At 45.9% G+C, this 17,068-nt stretch overlaps 1 protein-coding gene across 6 annotated transcripts in view; it reads right to left on the reverse strand.

Moving 5' to 3' along the window:
* Positions 1-17,068, reverse strand: part of IGF2BP2 (insulin like growth factor 2 mRNA binding protein 2) — a 173,384-nt gene that overhangs the window by 16,346 nt on the left and 139,970 nt on the right. For 5 of the 6 annotated variants that reach the window (XM_089332079.1, XM_002716463.6, XM_089332078.1 and 2 more), the window contains 3 exons: positions 7,882-8,004; positions 7,347-7,482; positions 4,404-4,532 (listed from right to left, as the gene is read on the reverse strand). In XM_089332079.1, coding sequence (XP_089188205.1) covers positions 4,404-4,532; positions 7,347-7,482; positions 7,882-8,004 — 388 coding nt within the window. The remainder of the gene's footprint in view (positions 1-4,403; positions 4,533-7,346; positions 7,483-7,881; positions 8,005-17,068) is intronic. The other variant, XM_002716464.6, reaches the window with a different exon arrangement.

A 17,068-nucleotide genomic window follows, 5' to 3' on the forward strand; every position in this document is an offset into this window, starting at 1 on the left:
GACAAAGGCAGTTAAGATTCACACAGCAGTTACTATGTGCAAGTTTTACTTCTTAAAGAACCCTCACCAGTACCCGTGATGTAGGGGCTATAGCTACTCCTGCTGTCCAGCCGGGGACGCGAAGACACACACAGAGGTTAAATTGCTGGCCTCAGGATAAAAGATAGCGAACACTGGTGCAGAAATTCAAACGCAGACACTCTGGCTCTTGAACCTAAGCTATACTGATTCTCGACAGACTGCTGGCGGCCAGTACAGAGACAGCTGTCTGAGTCCGTCTTCTGTTGCCGTAACAGACCCTGAGGTAGGTTTCCCTGGCCCACAGTCCTGGGGGAGTGAGGGCTCTGGTGAGAACCAGCAGCGGCTGGCCAGAGGGACTCAGGGGAGGTGCCAGGTCACCGACAACGACCCATTGCTGTGGGAACTAGTCCAGTTCCCCAAGGCCTCATCTGCTCCTGTGAGAAGGCAGCCCCCGGGACCCAGCTGCTTTCCACCAGCCCAACACATGAACCCGGGAGACACCACACCGCACCGCACCGCACCGCACCACACCACACCGCACCACACCACACCACAGCAAAGAGGAACAAAATGGCCAATATATCCAACATGGTTTGCTTGCATAATAAAAAAATGTGTATTTTCAAATATCAGACTAATCCAATAGGTAGTGAGCGTGTGGGAAACCGAACTTGGTCCTGTCACACCCTCTTGGAGGGAATGGAAAGGTCACCCTGTGCACATCAGCAGGTAAAACGTGTGCATTCTTCAGCTCAGCAATTCTACCAGGCTACTTCAAACGTTCGTTAACAATGGAATTAAAATACAGTTTATTTTGCTGTAGAAAATTCTGTATTCCACATACATGAGGAGGGGTCTTCAAAAGGCTCATGGAAGATGTGTATTATGAAAAAGCCATGCATAGATTTCAAAAATGTTCTGCACTAAAATAAATATATCTTTTGAAATTAATTTTTATTTTACTATTTGAAAGGCTGAGAGAGAGAGAGAGAGAGAGAGAGAATCTCCCATCTGCTGGTTACCCCTCAAAGGCCTACAACAACCAGGGCTGGGCCAGGCTGAAGCCAGGAGCCTGGAACTCTATCTGGGACTCTCATGTGGGTGGCAGGGCCGAAACACCTGGGCCATCCTCTGCTGCCTCCCAGAGTGCGTATTAGCAGGAAGCTGGATGGGGGAGGCAGAGGCAGGACTCCATCCCGAGCACTCTGAAATTCGATATGGGTGTCCCAAGTGGTAGCTTAACCTGCTGCACCACTACACCTGGCCTAACAGCCTTATCTTTTAGTTTCAGTTTCCATAGACATTTTGAAATACACTGAGATTTCTAGGAATTTATTCTGTGAAACAATTGGATAAGAGAGCCAAAACATATACACAAGGACTTCCACTGCAGGGTGAAAAATCTGGCATATGTAAATAATACATACATGCATATACACAGGAACACTGGTTTAGATTAAAAAAAAAGAAAACTTGTGCTTTCTATATTTTGGTATTATTTGCTTCACAAATACTACATATGTATTACTTTTTTAAAAAAAGATTTATTTGACAGGTAGAGTTAGACAGTGAGAGAGAGAGAGAGAGAGAAAGGTCTTCCTTCTGCTGGTTCACCCCCAAATGGCCGCTATGGCCAGCACTGTGCCGATCTCAAACCAGGAGCCAGGTGCTTCTCCTGGTCTCCCATGGGGTGCAGGGCCCAAGCACCTGGGCCATCCTCCACTGCACTCCCGGGCCACAGCAGAGAGCTGGACTGGAAGAGGAGCAACCGGGACTAGAACCTGGTGCTCATATGGGATGCCGGTGCTGCAGGCGGAGGATTAACCAAGTGAGCCACGGCGCCGGCCCCCATGTATTACTTTTATAACCAGAAAGCCGTTAGAAAATGATGCCGTTTTCATACACTTCCTGACTTTCGAATACTAACAGCAAAAGTATGAGAGCTTTGTGTAGTATGAAAGCAACCCAAGGGGCTGGTGGTATGGTGTAGCGGCTAAAGCTGCCACGTGCAATGCTGGCACTACTTCTGAGCACTGGTTCATGTCCTGGCTGCCCCACTTTTAATCCAGCTCCCAGCTAATGGCCTGGGAAAAGCAGGGGAAGATGGCCCAAGTGTTTGGGGCCCTGCCATCCACTTGGGAGACCGGGATAAGCTCCTGGCTCCTGACTTTTGCCTGGCCCAGTGCTGGCTGCTATGGCTATTTGGGGAGTGGACTAGCAGATGGAAGATCTCTCTCTCTCTCTCTGTCTCCCCCTCTGTTTCAAATGAATGAATGAATGAATGAATAAATAAATCATTTTTAAGAAGTGCATTACCAAAATTGTCTACTCTTGAAACCCGAATGCCTATGAGATAGAAGTGTGAGTGTTTTGGTGGCTCTGGGCTCCCTGCAGAAGCCACAAGCCTCCGTGCAGACTCCCCATGTGCGGCACCTGTCCTAGGTCAGGCACGGGGCGTGGTGAGGGCGCCTGCCCGCCCCAGCCGCATACTTCTGCAGCCCTCGTGTCTGAACATCGAGGCAACTGTGTGCTCTGGATCAGAATCTCATCTTGATGCACAGAATCAGGAACCACATGGCTTTCATGAAAATAGAAATTTCACTTAAACCTGTTTTATAAAGAACAGGAAGTATATAATAATAAAATGGCTGCTCTATTGTTTTAGTAGAAATCTCAGATGAAAGGAAGTTTCTGAGTGGCAAAATCCATTTTCAGGTCTAGAGAAAATTCAGTTATCACATGAAAACCCCTCTTCAGGAATCGACAATAAAATATTTTAGGCTCTGTAGGTTGTACAGTCTCTGCTGCCTGTATTTAACTCTGCATGGCAGTAGGAAAACAGAAATAGACAATATGTCAAGAAACAGCCATGGCTGTTTGCCAGTAAAACTTTATTCACAAAATTAAATGGTGGGTTGGAGTTACCCCTTGGGCTACAGTGTGCTGACCCTTATCTTAGATTATCAGTTTGAGAAGTGGTCTAATTTATTATGCTCTTCTCCCCTCATGCTGCCAGGTGCTGAGAGTGGCCTCATTTCCGAGGTCATCCTTTGCGGAGCCCCTCTCCCAGGAAACGGGCTGGGCCTTGGTGCCACTGAGAGGTACCACGCTGGGCTGGTCTCAAACTTGCAGCAAAGGAACAGGCATGTGCACCTCTCACGGAGCAGCCACGTGGCTGAACAGCTGCCACAGCCCCTCCTACCACATCTTCAGCCCGCCCCCCTACCACACACACACACGCAGGTCCCGTCTTTCAGCCCAAGAGGAGGTGGATGCTATGGAGCAATTCGGAAGTGACTCAGAAGCGCTGGGCGTGAGCAAGACGGCAGAACGTGCACGTGCATGTGGCTGAGGATGTGGGCGCCAGCTCAGTTCTGTGTTTTGTTGGCAGAATAGCACAGTGGGTTCTTCCCGACTCTCAAAAACCTACTGGGAATTCACACAGGGCAATGCCTACAAAGTAGCTACTAAGGTAATGTTTACCCACCTGATTGTTCCCATTTACGCAGAATGAACATTTGAAGAAAGAAAGCTTACTTAAAAAAAGAATAAGCAATATGTACGGAGAAGAATTAGGAATGGGAAAAAAAAAACCCTGCCAAGTGTCCTGAATCCCAGTTTGGTAACGATGCTTGTGAGTAAGAGCAACAAGCAGAAAACTCACAAAACGTAGCTTCCGTCTCTGTTCTGTTGTGAATTGATTCAAACAATAAATACTTATAGAGAACCTACTAAATACCAGGCATCATGCTAAGTGTTTAGACGCAACAGTGTCTAGTATCTCCTTTTAAGAACCATTTTATTAATAAATAGGATACGTGCTTGCTTCAGCAGCACAGATAATAATAAAATGGGATGCATCTGGATTTAGGCATAGGTAGGAACTGTGTATATATACATTCAAGAATCATCCAGGTACTCTATTATTTTAATAGATATTAAAGACATTCTTACTTGAGCTAACAAATCCTTTTTATATAGCAAATGGGCCTCTACTTAATGAATTTGCTAGTAGTTTCTTTCTTTCCAAGATAGGACATATATGAGGGGTCTTCAAAAAGTTTGTAGAAAATGCATATTTATGGAAAAAACTACACACAGATTTAAAAATTTTTTTGCACCTAAATAAGCTTATCTTTTAATTCCACTTTTCCACGGCCTTTGTGAAGCACCCTCGCACTGCGTAAGAGCACGTGGTTACTGATGGCTTAGCATCACCTTGCCCATTAGAAGGAAGTCCCAAGAAGTGTTGGCTGCAGCCTGTAAGTGCTCCTAATAAGCACAGCGTCCGAACAAAAGCTTTAGCTTTGGTTCAGCACAGAGCAATGCAGCTGCCTGAAGGTGCCCAGAGCAGGGCAAACCTCCGGATCTGAGCTACTTACAGCGAAGGGGTGGTATGGGGCAGTGGGGGGAGCTCCGCGGGGCCCTGCTGGTGGAGGCAGCATGGACAGTCCCGTCGAAAAGATGCCAAGTGCGCTGAGGTTCAACCCCGGGATCAGATTGGCTTGTTGCTGGGAACAGAAATGGAGAAAAATAATGAGGGGCGGAGGCCGGAGAGGCCCAGCTTGCCTGGGTCAGCCTCCCGCTCTTGCGAGGATGCCACCAATGTCTCCTAATCAGCTCTACCGGCACCGGGGCCTCCTCTCCACCCTGCGTCCAGGAGGAGGGTGGGGCGCCAACCTCAGTGTGACCGGGGCGTTCCTTCAAGGCTTTTCTGCTGCCCTCGGGAGTGTCTACACAATCTACCAGGGCAAACAGGGCTCTTCCTGAGCACCTCGGCCACCCTGGCAGCTGCTCGCCTGCTCACCCCCTGTCCCCACCCTGCCCAACCTTCCCTGAACACCCCACACTCTCTCGCATCTCTGGGCCCTGCACGCACTGTCTCCCTTGCAAAGAAGTGCCTCTCTCCATGCGTTCCTGGCTAAGTCCTACTCACCCCGTGGATTTCACCTGGGCTCAGGTGTGCCTGCACATGGGAAGTTTTCCCTCTCCCCAAAGGTCCTACTTAAATGTTCTGTCTGTGAGCCCAAACAGGCCTTTGTTTCCTTAAAACAAATGCTCATCACGCAGCATTTGAATCACCTGTTAGTTACTGCTTTCCCTTTTAGACCACAATGCCTTGCAGACAAAGTCTGTCCTACTCAGTGTTGTGTTTTCAGTGCCTGGTATGCAGTAAGTACTCGATAAATATTCGATAAATATTTGTTGAATGACTACATTTTAAACAGATTAACAATTTCTTAACTCCAACCACGGAAAGCTCAGACCCCATACTTAGGTACTGCCCAGGTTCAAGACAGCTCACCACCCCAGCCTCACGATCATCTTGCTTGCGGATGTGACATTTAAGCACAGAGAAGTTCACAGAGGCTGGAGGCGAGTTTTCACTGCACTCATCCCAGCCTGTACTCAACTTTCCTCCTGAAAGTGAACCAGCTTTCTTTTCTTTTCTTTTTTTTTTTTTTTTTGACAGGCAGAGTGGACAGTGAGAGAGAGAGAGACAGAGAGAAAGGTCTTCCTTTGCCATTGGTTCACCCTCCACCGGCACTACGGCCGGTGCACTGCGGTCAGCGCACCGCGCTGATCCGAAGGCAGGAGCCAGGTACTTATCCTGGTCTCCCATGGGGTGCAGGGCCCAAGCACCTGGGCCATCCTCCATTGCACTCCCGGGCCACAGCAGAGAGCTGGACTGGAAGAGGGGCAACCGGGACAGAATCCAGTGCCCCGACCAGGACTAGAACACAGTGTGCCAGCGCCGCAAGGCGGAGGATTAGCCTAGTGAGCCGCAGTGCTGGCCGTGAACCAGCTTTCTAACACCTTCTGTTTTTTCATCTGTGACTACGGTCACCCAGTAAGTTGCCTTCTCCGAGAACCTTCGCCTCATTTGATACAGAAAACCCAGCAATTTTGTTACGTATTCCCCAGCACATGACTTTGTTCCAGACACAAATGCATCTAAGCGATCGTTTGGTTTAGCCAAAGATGTTTGGAGCATACAGACCCTTTGTAGCTTTTCCAGATGTCCAGAAAGAGAAGGTAACCATAAGACGACACAGCCCACAGGAAGATGAGGCCTTCACATGACATTTTCACAGACAAATACATCCAAATAAGGGGGGAGTCTCACTGCAGTCCTCTGCCTCATCCTTTCATGCCCCTAACTCACAGGAGAGGTGGGGGACGGGGCACTGACCTGGCCGAGTGCTACAGTAAGGGAGCTGGGATAGAAGCCACAGGGCTTGTTGTCAACATCCACTCTCTATGAAGTATGCCCAGCTCGGAGATGCACTGCAGAGCCACCCACGAGGGATGGGAAGTAGATGAGGGCTCAGGTGAAACAAAACAGGCCATGAGCTGACAACTGCTGAAACTGGACTATGGGCATGAGAGGCTTAGCAGGCCTGCATCCCACACCTGAGTCCCGGGTTCCAGTCCTGGCTCCACTCCCAATTCTAGCTTCCTGCTAATGTGCACCTTAGGTGATGGGTCAAGTGGTTGTCTCCTTGCCACCCACCTGGGAGACTCACAATGCCCAGCCCAGCCCCAGCTGTTGTGGGCATTTAGGGAGTGAACCAGAGGACTAGAGGTCTCTGTGTATCTCTCTCTGCCTGTCAAATGAATTCTAAAAAAGAAAATAAAAGAAAGAAGAAAGTGCACTCCTCTGAGCTGAGCTTGAGCTTGGGCTTCACTGAGAGACAACTGTTTTTTTTTTTTTTTTAAGCACTTTTGAATGTCAGACTGGTGCAGTCCCATTCTGCAGCAGGAACTGGGTAGCAGTGACGTGGAGAACAAGCCCCATCTACTAGAAGGAAATACTGGGGAGAGCTCAGAGAGCGACGTTTACCGGAAATCTACACGTGCAGCTCAGCAAGCAAGAAGTGAAAATCCAAAGTTAATTTTAAAGTATATGTTTTTAACATTGTAAAAGTTACAAAATGGTATTACAGAAAGTTTGGGATGTAGGAAAAAAATTCTTTCCTATCACATCAGCTCCTTTCACTTTTGTTTGTAGCCTTCCAGTCATCTTGGTCCATATTATTGTGTCATTGTAACCCTTTTATGTTTTGCTTTTCCTAACAAACATTCTACCCTCAGATCTCCTCATTTTGTAGTCTTCAGAATTATGGTTTTAATGACCCACACGACCTTGTCAAGTGTGCATACTAGCTGGCTTCCTGACTGTGTCAATACCTTTACCCTAAGAAGTAAGGAAAAACTGTGCATACCTATTCAGAGGCATTTCTTATTAGCCCACCGACAACCCCAAGAGCCGCGAACACTGAGAGCCCACGTGAAACCACGGAAGGGCCCAGCGCGTCACTTACGTTGACGGCCAGCATGTCATTCTCAAAGGCCTCACGCAGCTTCTTCATGATCTCAGCCTCGGCGCTGGCACAGGCCTCCACGGTGCCCTTCACAGTGATGGTTCGTTCAGGATTGTAGATGCTCAAATCCTGTAATCTGGCCATTGTGAAAAAGAGAAAAAGGTCCCTGTTTTCAACAGGAAAAATAAAATTCCAAAAAAAAAAATCACAAAGAAGTGTTGGTGGAATAGTAGAAAGCTAGATTCTCTCATAATACATTCTGGCATAGAATCTGACATGGTAACCGTAAGTCATACTAACGACTTAGGTTAGATCCATACTGGACAATGTCTGACTGACAACTATTCACATATTTATTTTTGACAACGATAGAGATCACTACTTCACTTACATATTATAATTGTATTCTAATATATAATATTATATAGTATAATTATATTATTTCTAGTTATATTCCTGTTTTAGGGAAACAGAGAAGAACTAGTTAAGCATGTAAGCTCTCCATTATCAGACACAATCTGAATCGGTGGCTTACGATGAGATCGTTATCTTGGTCCCCGTCTCGTGTTCAATTTTCTTCAAATTTCTGCCTTCTTTTCCAATCAGTCTTCCAACTAAGCCATTGTGGGCCAAGATTTTCAGAGGAATCTCTTCGGCTCTGAAACAGACAAACAGCAACTGAACGCTTGGGATGATTACAATGGTTGCCTTCCAAAAGCCATTAACCTGTTTTCTTCTTACAAATAGAAGCCATTTTGCTTAGGTACCAAGTGGCCCTAGACTCTAGTTCAACTACAGTCCATGAATTTTAACTGAGATAAGCTAAATGGTAATTCTACTCCCTTGTTGTAAGTGGCTGGAAGTAGGTCCATGAGGCAGATATAGAGAATGAGGTATGAGGGAAAGTCTGTGGATGACTGTGGGAAGCCCTTCCTTGCTCTTAAAAAAAGGCACAAGGCAGGGGATTCCAACTCAATCCCATCAAGGTGGCATATACCAATGCCATCTCGCTAGTCAAAGTGATCAGTTTCAGTTCACAATTGATCATAATAATAGGATTAAGAGTCAAAGGGATCATATAAACAAGACTAGTGTCTGCTAATACTAACTGATAGAATTAGAAAGGAGAGAACGATCCAACATGGGAAGTGGGATACACAGTAGACTCATAGAATGGCAGGTGCCCTAAACAGCACTCTGGCCTCAGAATCAGCCCTTAAGGCATTCAGATCAGGCTGAAGAGCCCATGAGAATATTTTAGGCATGGAAAGCCAAGACACTGTGGCAAAACAAAACAAAACAACCCCCCCCCCCCCAAAAAAAAAGCACCTAAATGAAAGATCTCTGCGAGTGAGATCCCAGTAGAAAGAACGGGCCATCAAAGAAGGAGGTACCTTTCTCTGAAGGGAGGAGAGAACTTCCACTTTGACTATGACTTTGTCTAAATAAGATCGGAGTTGGTGAACTCAAAAGGCTTCCATAGCCTTGGCAACTCATGACAAGAGCCTAGGGTGATTACTGATGCCATAAACAGGAGTGTCAATTTGTTAAGTCAACAACAGGAGTCACTGTGCACTTACTCCCCATGTAGGATCTCTGTCCTTCATGTGTTGTACAATGTGAATTAATGCTATAACTAGTACTCAAACAGTACTTTATATTTTGTGTTTCTGTGTGGGTGCAAATGGTTGAAATCTTTACTTAATATATACTAAATTGATCTTCTGTATATAAAGAGAATTGAAAATGAATCTTGACGTGAATGGAATGGGAGAGGGAGCAGGAGATGGGAGGGTTGTGGGTGGGAGGGAAGTTATAGGAGGGAAAAGCCACTGTAATCCAAAAGCTGCACTTTGGAAATTTATATTTATTAAATAAAAGTTAAAAAAAGAGGAAAAATAAAAAAGAGAAAAAAAAAGGCACAAGGGGAAGTGAGTTCATCTTGAAGAAACAGGCCCTCTTTACCACCCCAGTGGGACAGCAGATTAACTAGATGGGCCAGAATACTTCTGTGAGAGCCGTGGAGATCAACTGAGAGGCTGCAGCACTGAGGCCACTGTAACAGTCAAGAAGGGATTCCAGCAAAAGGGCTAAGAAAATCTGCAGCCTTGCTTCACCATTCATGCCCGTCTCCCTACATGGCATAATCAAGAGCAACTTGAAGGAAACCACACAGGCTGGAATCCTCCCTTGGCATGGAAACAAAAACTGGATCATGCACCCACTATTCTGGCTTTTCTGGGAGTTATGTCTGAACGACTGGTATGTGTCACTGACTTAGACCACTGATAGGATCAGCCCAGAGTTTATTTTTTTTTAAAGATTTATTTATTTATTTGAAAGGCAGAGTTACAGAGGGAGAGAGGGAGGGAGGGAGGGAGGGAGAGGGACAGGGAGAAGAAGAGGGAGAGGAAGGGAGGGAGGGAGGGAGGGAGGGAGGGAGGGAGGGAGGGAGGGAGAGAGAGAGAGAGAGAGAGAGAGGTCTTTCATCCACTGATTCACTCCCCAAATGGCTGCAATAGCTGGAGCTCGGCCGATCTAAAGCCAGGAGCTGCTTCTGGGTCTCCCACGTTCCCAGGGCACAGCAGAGAGCTGTATTGGAAGTGCAGCAGCTGGGACTCGAACCAGCACCCATAGGGATGCTGGCACTGCAGGTGGTGGCTTTTGCCACTACACAACAGTGCCATCCCCAGCCCCAGAGTTTAGAAGCTGCTAAAAACAGAAGTAAACTGGACATGAGAGCTGCAGTTCTGCAGTTAGATACTGGAGGACTAATGAGACCATGAAAGAGTGAGAGGTCCTTGCTAGGCTGACAAGTTAAAAGTCTTCCTCTGCATGAAGCCAGCAGTATGGGTGGCTATTGTTTCATATGCCTAAATCTCACCTCCTCCAACACCACCAAAATCACAAGGCATATCGAGAAACATGGAAACATGGCCCAATCAAAGGAACAAAATGAAATTCTAAAAACTGACTTTTAAAATGCAGATCTATGAACTCCCTGACAAAGAATTTCAAATAACCATACAGATGCTCAGTGAGCTAAAAAGAACACAGATAACTAAATGGAATCAGGAAAACAATGCATGAATAAAATGAGAATATCAACAAAGAGACAGAAATTATAAAAAGCAATATAACAGAAATCCTGAAGCTGAAAAACATAGTAACTGAAAAGAAAAGTGGTTTCAAGGAGTTCAACAGCAGTTGTGATCAGGCAGAAGAAAGAATCAACAAAAAGGTAGGTCATTTGAAATATCAAGTCAGACTAACAAGAAAAAAATAATGAAGAGAACTAAGGGATTTATGGAACACTATCAAACAAACCAATATAATGTGTGATGGGAATCCCAGAAGAAGAAAACAAAGGAAGGGGCGGTGAGCTTATTTGAATAAATAATCAAATTCCCCAAATCTGGAGAAATGAATGGACAAACAGATCAAGAATTGAGATAAATCCACAGAGAATCACAGGGACTCACTAGGATCAACTGTCTAAAGTCAAAGATAGAAACTCCTGAAAACAGCAACAGAAATGCAATTTGTGACACATTAAGAAGTTTCCATAAGATTCTTGACAGATTTCTCAGCAGAAATGTCTAAGTCCAGGAGGGAGTGAAATGACATTGTAAGGAAAAAGGGTACAGATTAGTGTCTCCTCACACACGGCACCAAATGTAAGGAAAGGGGCGCAGAAGAGAGAGGAGACAGGGTTCGAACTCACAGCCAGACTCAATGTATTCAAAGAAAATAAATCCGCAGAGGTCAACCAACTGCCAGCATGCACACAAATCAAACATGGCACAGGCCCAGACCCCAAGGCCTGGGCTTTTTTACTGTTCTTCCCTCACCCTCCACATTCCTACCCCAGTTTGGAAGCCAGTGGGCCAAGCTTGGAAATCCTGTGTGGAGAAGCTCACCTCTACCTACTGCCCAACCCCACCCCTTGCTCATCTAAGATATAAAAAAGCCCAGCCTCTGGGGTCTGGGCCCTGGGTCTGTGTGCATGCTGGCAGCTGGTCGACCTCTGCGAGTTTATTTTGTGGCTGTGAATTTGTACCGTCTCCTCTCTGCTTCTGTCCTCTGAGGCGGCACCAATCTGCACCCCTTTTCCTCACAGACATGAGTGTATTCAAAGTGCTGAAAGGAAAGAGAAAACAAAAACTGCTAACCACGAATACTGTTCCTGGCAAGAACTGGCAAAAATGGAAAAACGAAAGCTTTTCCAGATCAACAAAAACACAACACGTCACTGCCACTGCCTGACTCTGGAAGTAAAGCTAACTAGAGTCCTTCAAGCTAAAAGGAACGGCAGCTGGCAACACAAAGCCACATGAAAATGTATGGTTCTCCAGAAAAAGTACATACTAGGCACAGATTTTAAAATTATTTTGTACCAAAGTAAGTATTTAAAAGAGTTATTTATTTGAAAAGCAGAGTTACAGAGGTTGGCAGTGGGGTGGTGGTGGTGTGGAGAGAGAAAAAGAGATCTTCCATCCACTGGTTCACTTCTGAAATGTCTACAACAGCAAGGGCGGGCTAGGCTGGACCAGGAGCTTCACCTGGGTCTCCCACGCGCTGCTTTCCCAGGAACAGCAGCAGCAAACTGGATGGAAAGTGGAGTAGCCGGGACTTGAAGTGGCGCCCATACGGGATGCCAGCATAGAAGCAGTAGCGGCTTAAGCCACTATGCCACAGTGTTCACCCCAGTATCAAAATGATTTTAATTCCATTTTCCATAAGCTTTTTAAAGTTCCCTTGTACATGGAAAAATATACTAAGCTATACTACAGTGATTTGGGTGCACAGACTTTAGACTGAAACACTTTAAAAATTCTGTCAGTGGGTATACAACATATAAAAATATAATCGGGGACATTCAAGGGGCTGCAGAGATCATAGAATAGTATTCTCGTATGCAATTGAAGTTATTAGTTTAAAAGGGAATGCTGTAATTTTAACATGGTTTTCTTAACTGCAATGGTAACTGCAAAGAAAATATCTATAAGAATATACACAAAAGGAAATCAAAACATATGACTACCAAAAATCAACGAAACACAAAGGAAAGCAGTGAGAAAAGAAAAACAAAAATGCAACAAGGGGCCAGCACTGTGGGTAGCGGGTAAAGCTGCCACCTGCAGTGCCAGCATCCCATGAGCGCCAGTTCAAATCCCACTGTTCCACTTCTGATCCAGCTCTCTGCTATGGCCTGGGAAGGCAGTAGAGGATGGCCCAAGTGCTTGGGCCCCTGCTCCAGCGTGGGAGACCTGGAAGAAGCTCCTGTCTTCAGATCAGTGCAGCTCCGGCCATTGCGGCCAATTGGGGAGTGAACCAGTGGATGGAAGACCTCTCTCTCTCTCTCTGCCTCTCAGTCTCTCTCTGTATAACTCTGCCTTTCAAATAAATAAATAAATCTCTAAAAAACAAAAATGCAGTAAGACATACACAGACAATGAACAAAACAGCAATAAGCAATCCTTACTTAGCAGTAACTTTAAATGTAAATAGACGCAACTTGCATGTAAAAGACACAGAGGTAGCCGGCGCCGTGGCTCAATAGGCTAATCCTCCACCTTGCGGCGCCGGCACACCGGGTTCTAGTCCCGGTTGGGGCGCCGGATTCTGTCCCGGTTGCCCCTCTTCCAGGCCAGCTCTCTGCTATGGCCAGGGAGTGCAGTGGAGGATGGCCCAGGTGCTTGGGCCCTGCACCCCATGGGAGACCAGGAAAAGCACCTGGCTCCTGGCTCCTGCCAGGATCAGCGCGGTGCGCCGGCTGCAGCGGCGGCCATTGGAGGGTGAACCAACGGCAAAGGAAGACCTTTCTCTCTCTGTCTCTCTTTCTCACTGTCCACTCTGCCTGTCAAAAAAAAAAAAAAAAAAAAAAAAAAGACACAGAGGAGTTGGAGTTGAATGGATTAAAAAACAAAACAAACCCAGGATCTGACTATATGTTGCCTACAAGAGACTTTAAGTCTAAGGACATACAGAGGCTGAAAGGAAAATGGTTAAAAAGACATTCTATGCAAATAGCAATCAAAAGAGAGGGGGAGTGGCTATACTAATATCTTAATACCACACAAACAGACTCCAAAAACTGTTACAGGAGACAAGGAAGGACATTATATAATGATCAAAGGGACAGTTCATCAAGGAGCTATAAGAATTGTTAAGTATTTGTGTACTAAACCTCAAAGCTCCTAAATATACTCATATGAAACCAATTTGACAGAATTAAAGGGAGAAATAGATAATAACATAATAAAATAGGAAACTTCAATACTCTTCTTTAATAATGGATAGAGTTACCAGACAGAAGAACAATAGGGGGGCTGGAGCTGTGGCACAGTGGGTGAAGCTGCCACCTGCAGGGTCAGCATCCCACATAGGTGCTGGTTCAAGTCCTGGTTGTTCCACTTCAGATCCAGCTCCCTGGTAATACGCCTGGAAAAGTAGCGGAGGATGGCCCAAGTACTGGGGCTCCTGCACCCACGTGGGGGACCCAAAAGAACCTCTCGGCTCCTGGCTTCGGCCTGACCCAGGACCAGCCATTGTGGCCATCTGGGAAGTGAACCACTAGATGGAAGATCTGTCTGTCTCTCCCCATCTCTAACTCTGACTTTCAAATCAGTCAATCAATCTTAAGGAAAAAAAGTTGGTGCTTTGAAAAGATGGAACAATTGACAGATCCTTAGATAAATTAAAAGAAGAAAGAATATTCAAATAACTAAAATCAGAAATGAAAAAGGGAATATTATATCTCATGCCACAGAAATAAAAAGAATTATAATACTATGAATAACAACATGCCAACAAATTGGATAAACTAGAAGAAATGGATCAATTTCTAGAAACACACAACCTTCTAAGAATGAATCATGAATAAAAGAAAATCTGAACAGACTAATAACATGTGAGAAGACTGAATCAGTCATTTAAAAATCTCCCAAAAAGAAAAGGCCAGAACTAGAGGGCTTCATTATAGAACTGGATCAAACTTTTTTTTAAGTTTTTTTTTTTTTTTTTTTTTTTTGACAGGCAGATTTAGACAATGAGAGAGACAGAGGGAAAGGTCTTCCTTTCCGTTGGTTCACCCCACAAATGGCCACTATGGCTGGCGTGCTGCACTGATCGAAGCCAGGAACCAGGCGTTTCCTCCTGGCCTCCCATGCGGGTGCAGGGCCCGAGCACCTGGCCATCCTCCACTGCACTCCCAGGCCACAGCAGAGAGCTGGCCTGGAAGAGGGGCAACCAGGACAGAATCCAGCGCCCCAACCAGGACTAGAACCCAGTGTGCTGGTGCCGCAGGTGGAGGATTAGCCAAGTGAGCCGCAGTGCCGGCCTGGATCAAACATTTTTTAAAAAGTTTATTTACTTTTTATTTATCTGAAAGGCAGAGTGAGAGCAAGAGCAAGAATTTTCCATTTGCTGGTTCACCCCCCAAATGGCTGCAACAGCAGGAGCTGGGCTGATCTGCAGCCAGGAGCTTCCTCCCATGCAGCTACAGAGGCCCAAGGACTTGGGCCATCCTCTACTGCCTTCCCAGGCCATAGCAGAGAGTGGATTGGAAGTGGAGCAGCCAGGTCTGGAACCAACATCCACATGAGATGCCAACACTGCAGGTGGTGCCTTTACCTGCTATGCCATAGTGCTGGCCCCGAAGCTATACTGATTTGTATCCCAGGTTCACAGGAGTATGGTTCACAACAGCCAAGAGCTACAGCAACCCGAAATGTCCACCAGTGGATAAATAAAGTATGGTCTACACATACAATGGAACATTATTCAGTCTCAGAAAGGAAGAGAATCCTGTTACAGGCTGCAACATGGATGCATCTTGAGCACGTTATGTTACATGAAATAAATAAGCTAGTCATAAAAAGGTAGGCACCGTATGATTCCACTTACAGGAGGTACCCAAAGCCACTGAATTCACAGAAACAGGGTTGTGTGTACGAGGGTGGGTACAGAGGTGATGGGAGGTGGGGAAAGGGGAGTTGTTCAATGAGTAGAGTTCCGGGTTTTCAAGGTCAGAAAGCTCTAGAGCTCTATAACAATAACATGAACATACTCACCACCACTATACTATGTACTAAAATGACTAACCTGGTATATCTTACTACATGTGTTTTTACCACAATTCTTAGTTTTTCAGAGAAGATACAGGGAGGGGATGCCCTCTTTTTCTCTACCCATTGTTTAATATTTTTGTGTGAGAACACGACATTGAAATTACCACAGCTATGCTCTCGTCACCAAGGGAATAGGAGACATCCCCAGGACGGCAATGCAGGAAGCATCCTGTTGACGTGAGGACTTGCCCCACAATATAAGGATCCCATCTTCCTGCTTAAGCCACTTGTTCTCTCTTATTAAGACCAAAAGCATCTAACAGATGTATTACTTCCTCAAAAGAAACAGGATGCTTGCAGAAGCACCACTAGGGGGCGACTTTCAGAGCACAGGGCTCTCAGCTTTGTTCACGGCAGGATTCCCGCCCCGGGGAGACGTGCCTGGCACTCAAGGTGGATGCTCAGTAAATATTTGGAAAAAGAGTAAAAAGGTGTAGGATCTGCTGTGATTCTGATGTTGTTTAAGCCCTAAGGATCCCCGTGCTGGTGGCCTGTTCCCCAAGGTGGTGGTACTCAGAGGTGGAGGAACCTTATGTGCGGGGCCAGTGGATGGGGCGGGGTCGCTGCCCTCAGACCCCTAGGGAGTGAGGTAGCAGTTGTGAAAGCAAATTGTGCTGTGGCAGCCAGAGCAGTTCTGCCCGCGCTTCCGGCTTCTGCTCTCAGGTATGACCTCTCCCTCTTGAATGCGCTGTCACCACCACACCGTCCACCATACTGTGATGCTGTCAAGCCAGCTCTCAGCAGAGGCTGAACCCATGGTGCTCCCGACCCCCCAAACTGGGAAGCCAAACAGAGCTGTTTTCTTTATAAAAAACTCAGGCTCAGGGATTTGGCGTTGGCAGCAGAAAATGGACAAATGCAGGAACGCTGTTCTCATACATAGCTTACTTCCTACTCACCCCCTCAGGGTCTGTCACCTACACAGGGCAGCCTTCTCTGAAACGCCCACATCCCCGCCTGTCCCCCTGAAATCCGGATTACAGCCTCTACTCACACATCATCATTAGACACTGTATTTTCCCACTGTTGGGTTTCTCACAGCGACACTTAGTAACTTACGGGGTTTCCATTTCTTTAGTGAGCATCTCTCTCACGGGGCTGTAAGCTCTACCAAAGGGGGTCCTGGGTCTTGTGCTCAGGGGCATAGTCAGTTTCGGTCCCCAGCACCATGCTTAACACAGTACAGGCACTTAAGAAAATTGATTTCAAAGATATTCTACCTTAACTCTCCATGAAAACTTGAAAATTCCATTTATTAATAGGTATTTTTGACTATTTAGAATTTTGGAAGTTGTTTTTATCAGGTCAAAGAACAGGGTGGTGTTGTTTATAAAGTTCTCAATAATGTGGATGAGACAGGGGCTTCCTCAAATTACATGGCATTCAGGGGAGCTTCAAAAACCCATGTAGAGAAAATAATTCACAAGAGAACGGTCCCAGTTCCTAAGGAAATCTGAGAATAGACTTATAATGTTCTTCTGTTAAAGATGACACTCACCTTCTTGGTTTTGGAAATTCTTGTTTGACATGATTTGCTAAATTAATTTTATATTCAATATACCACTTAATGCTCCTCATAAAACTGCCACA

The sequence above is a fragment of the Oryctolagus cuniculus genome, chromosome 4 (genome assembly GCF_051225735.1).
Source record: "Oryctolagus cuniculus isolate XC-2025 breed Fujian yellow rabbit chromosome 4, ASM5122573v1, whole genome shotgun sequence".
Classification (NCBI taxonomy): Eukaryota; Metazoa; Chordata; class Mammalia; order Lagomorpha; family Leporidae; genus Oryctolagus; species Oryctolagus cuniculus.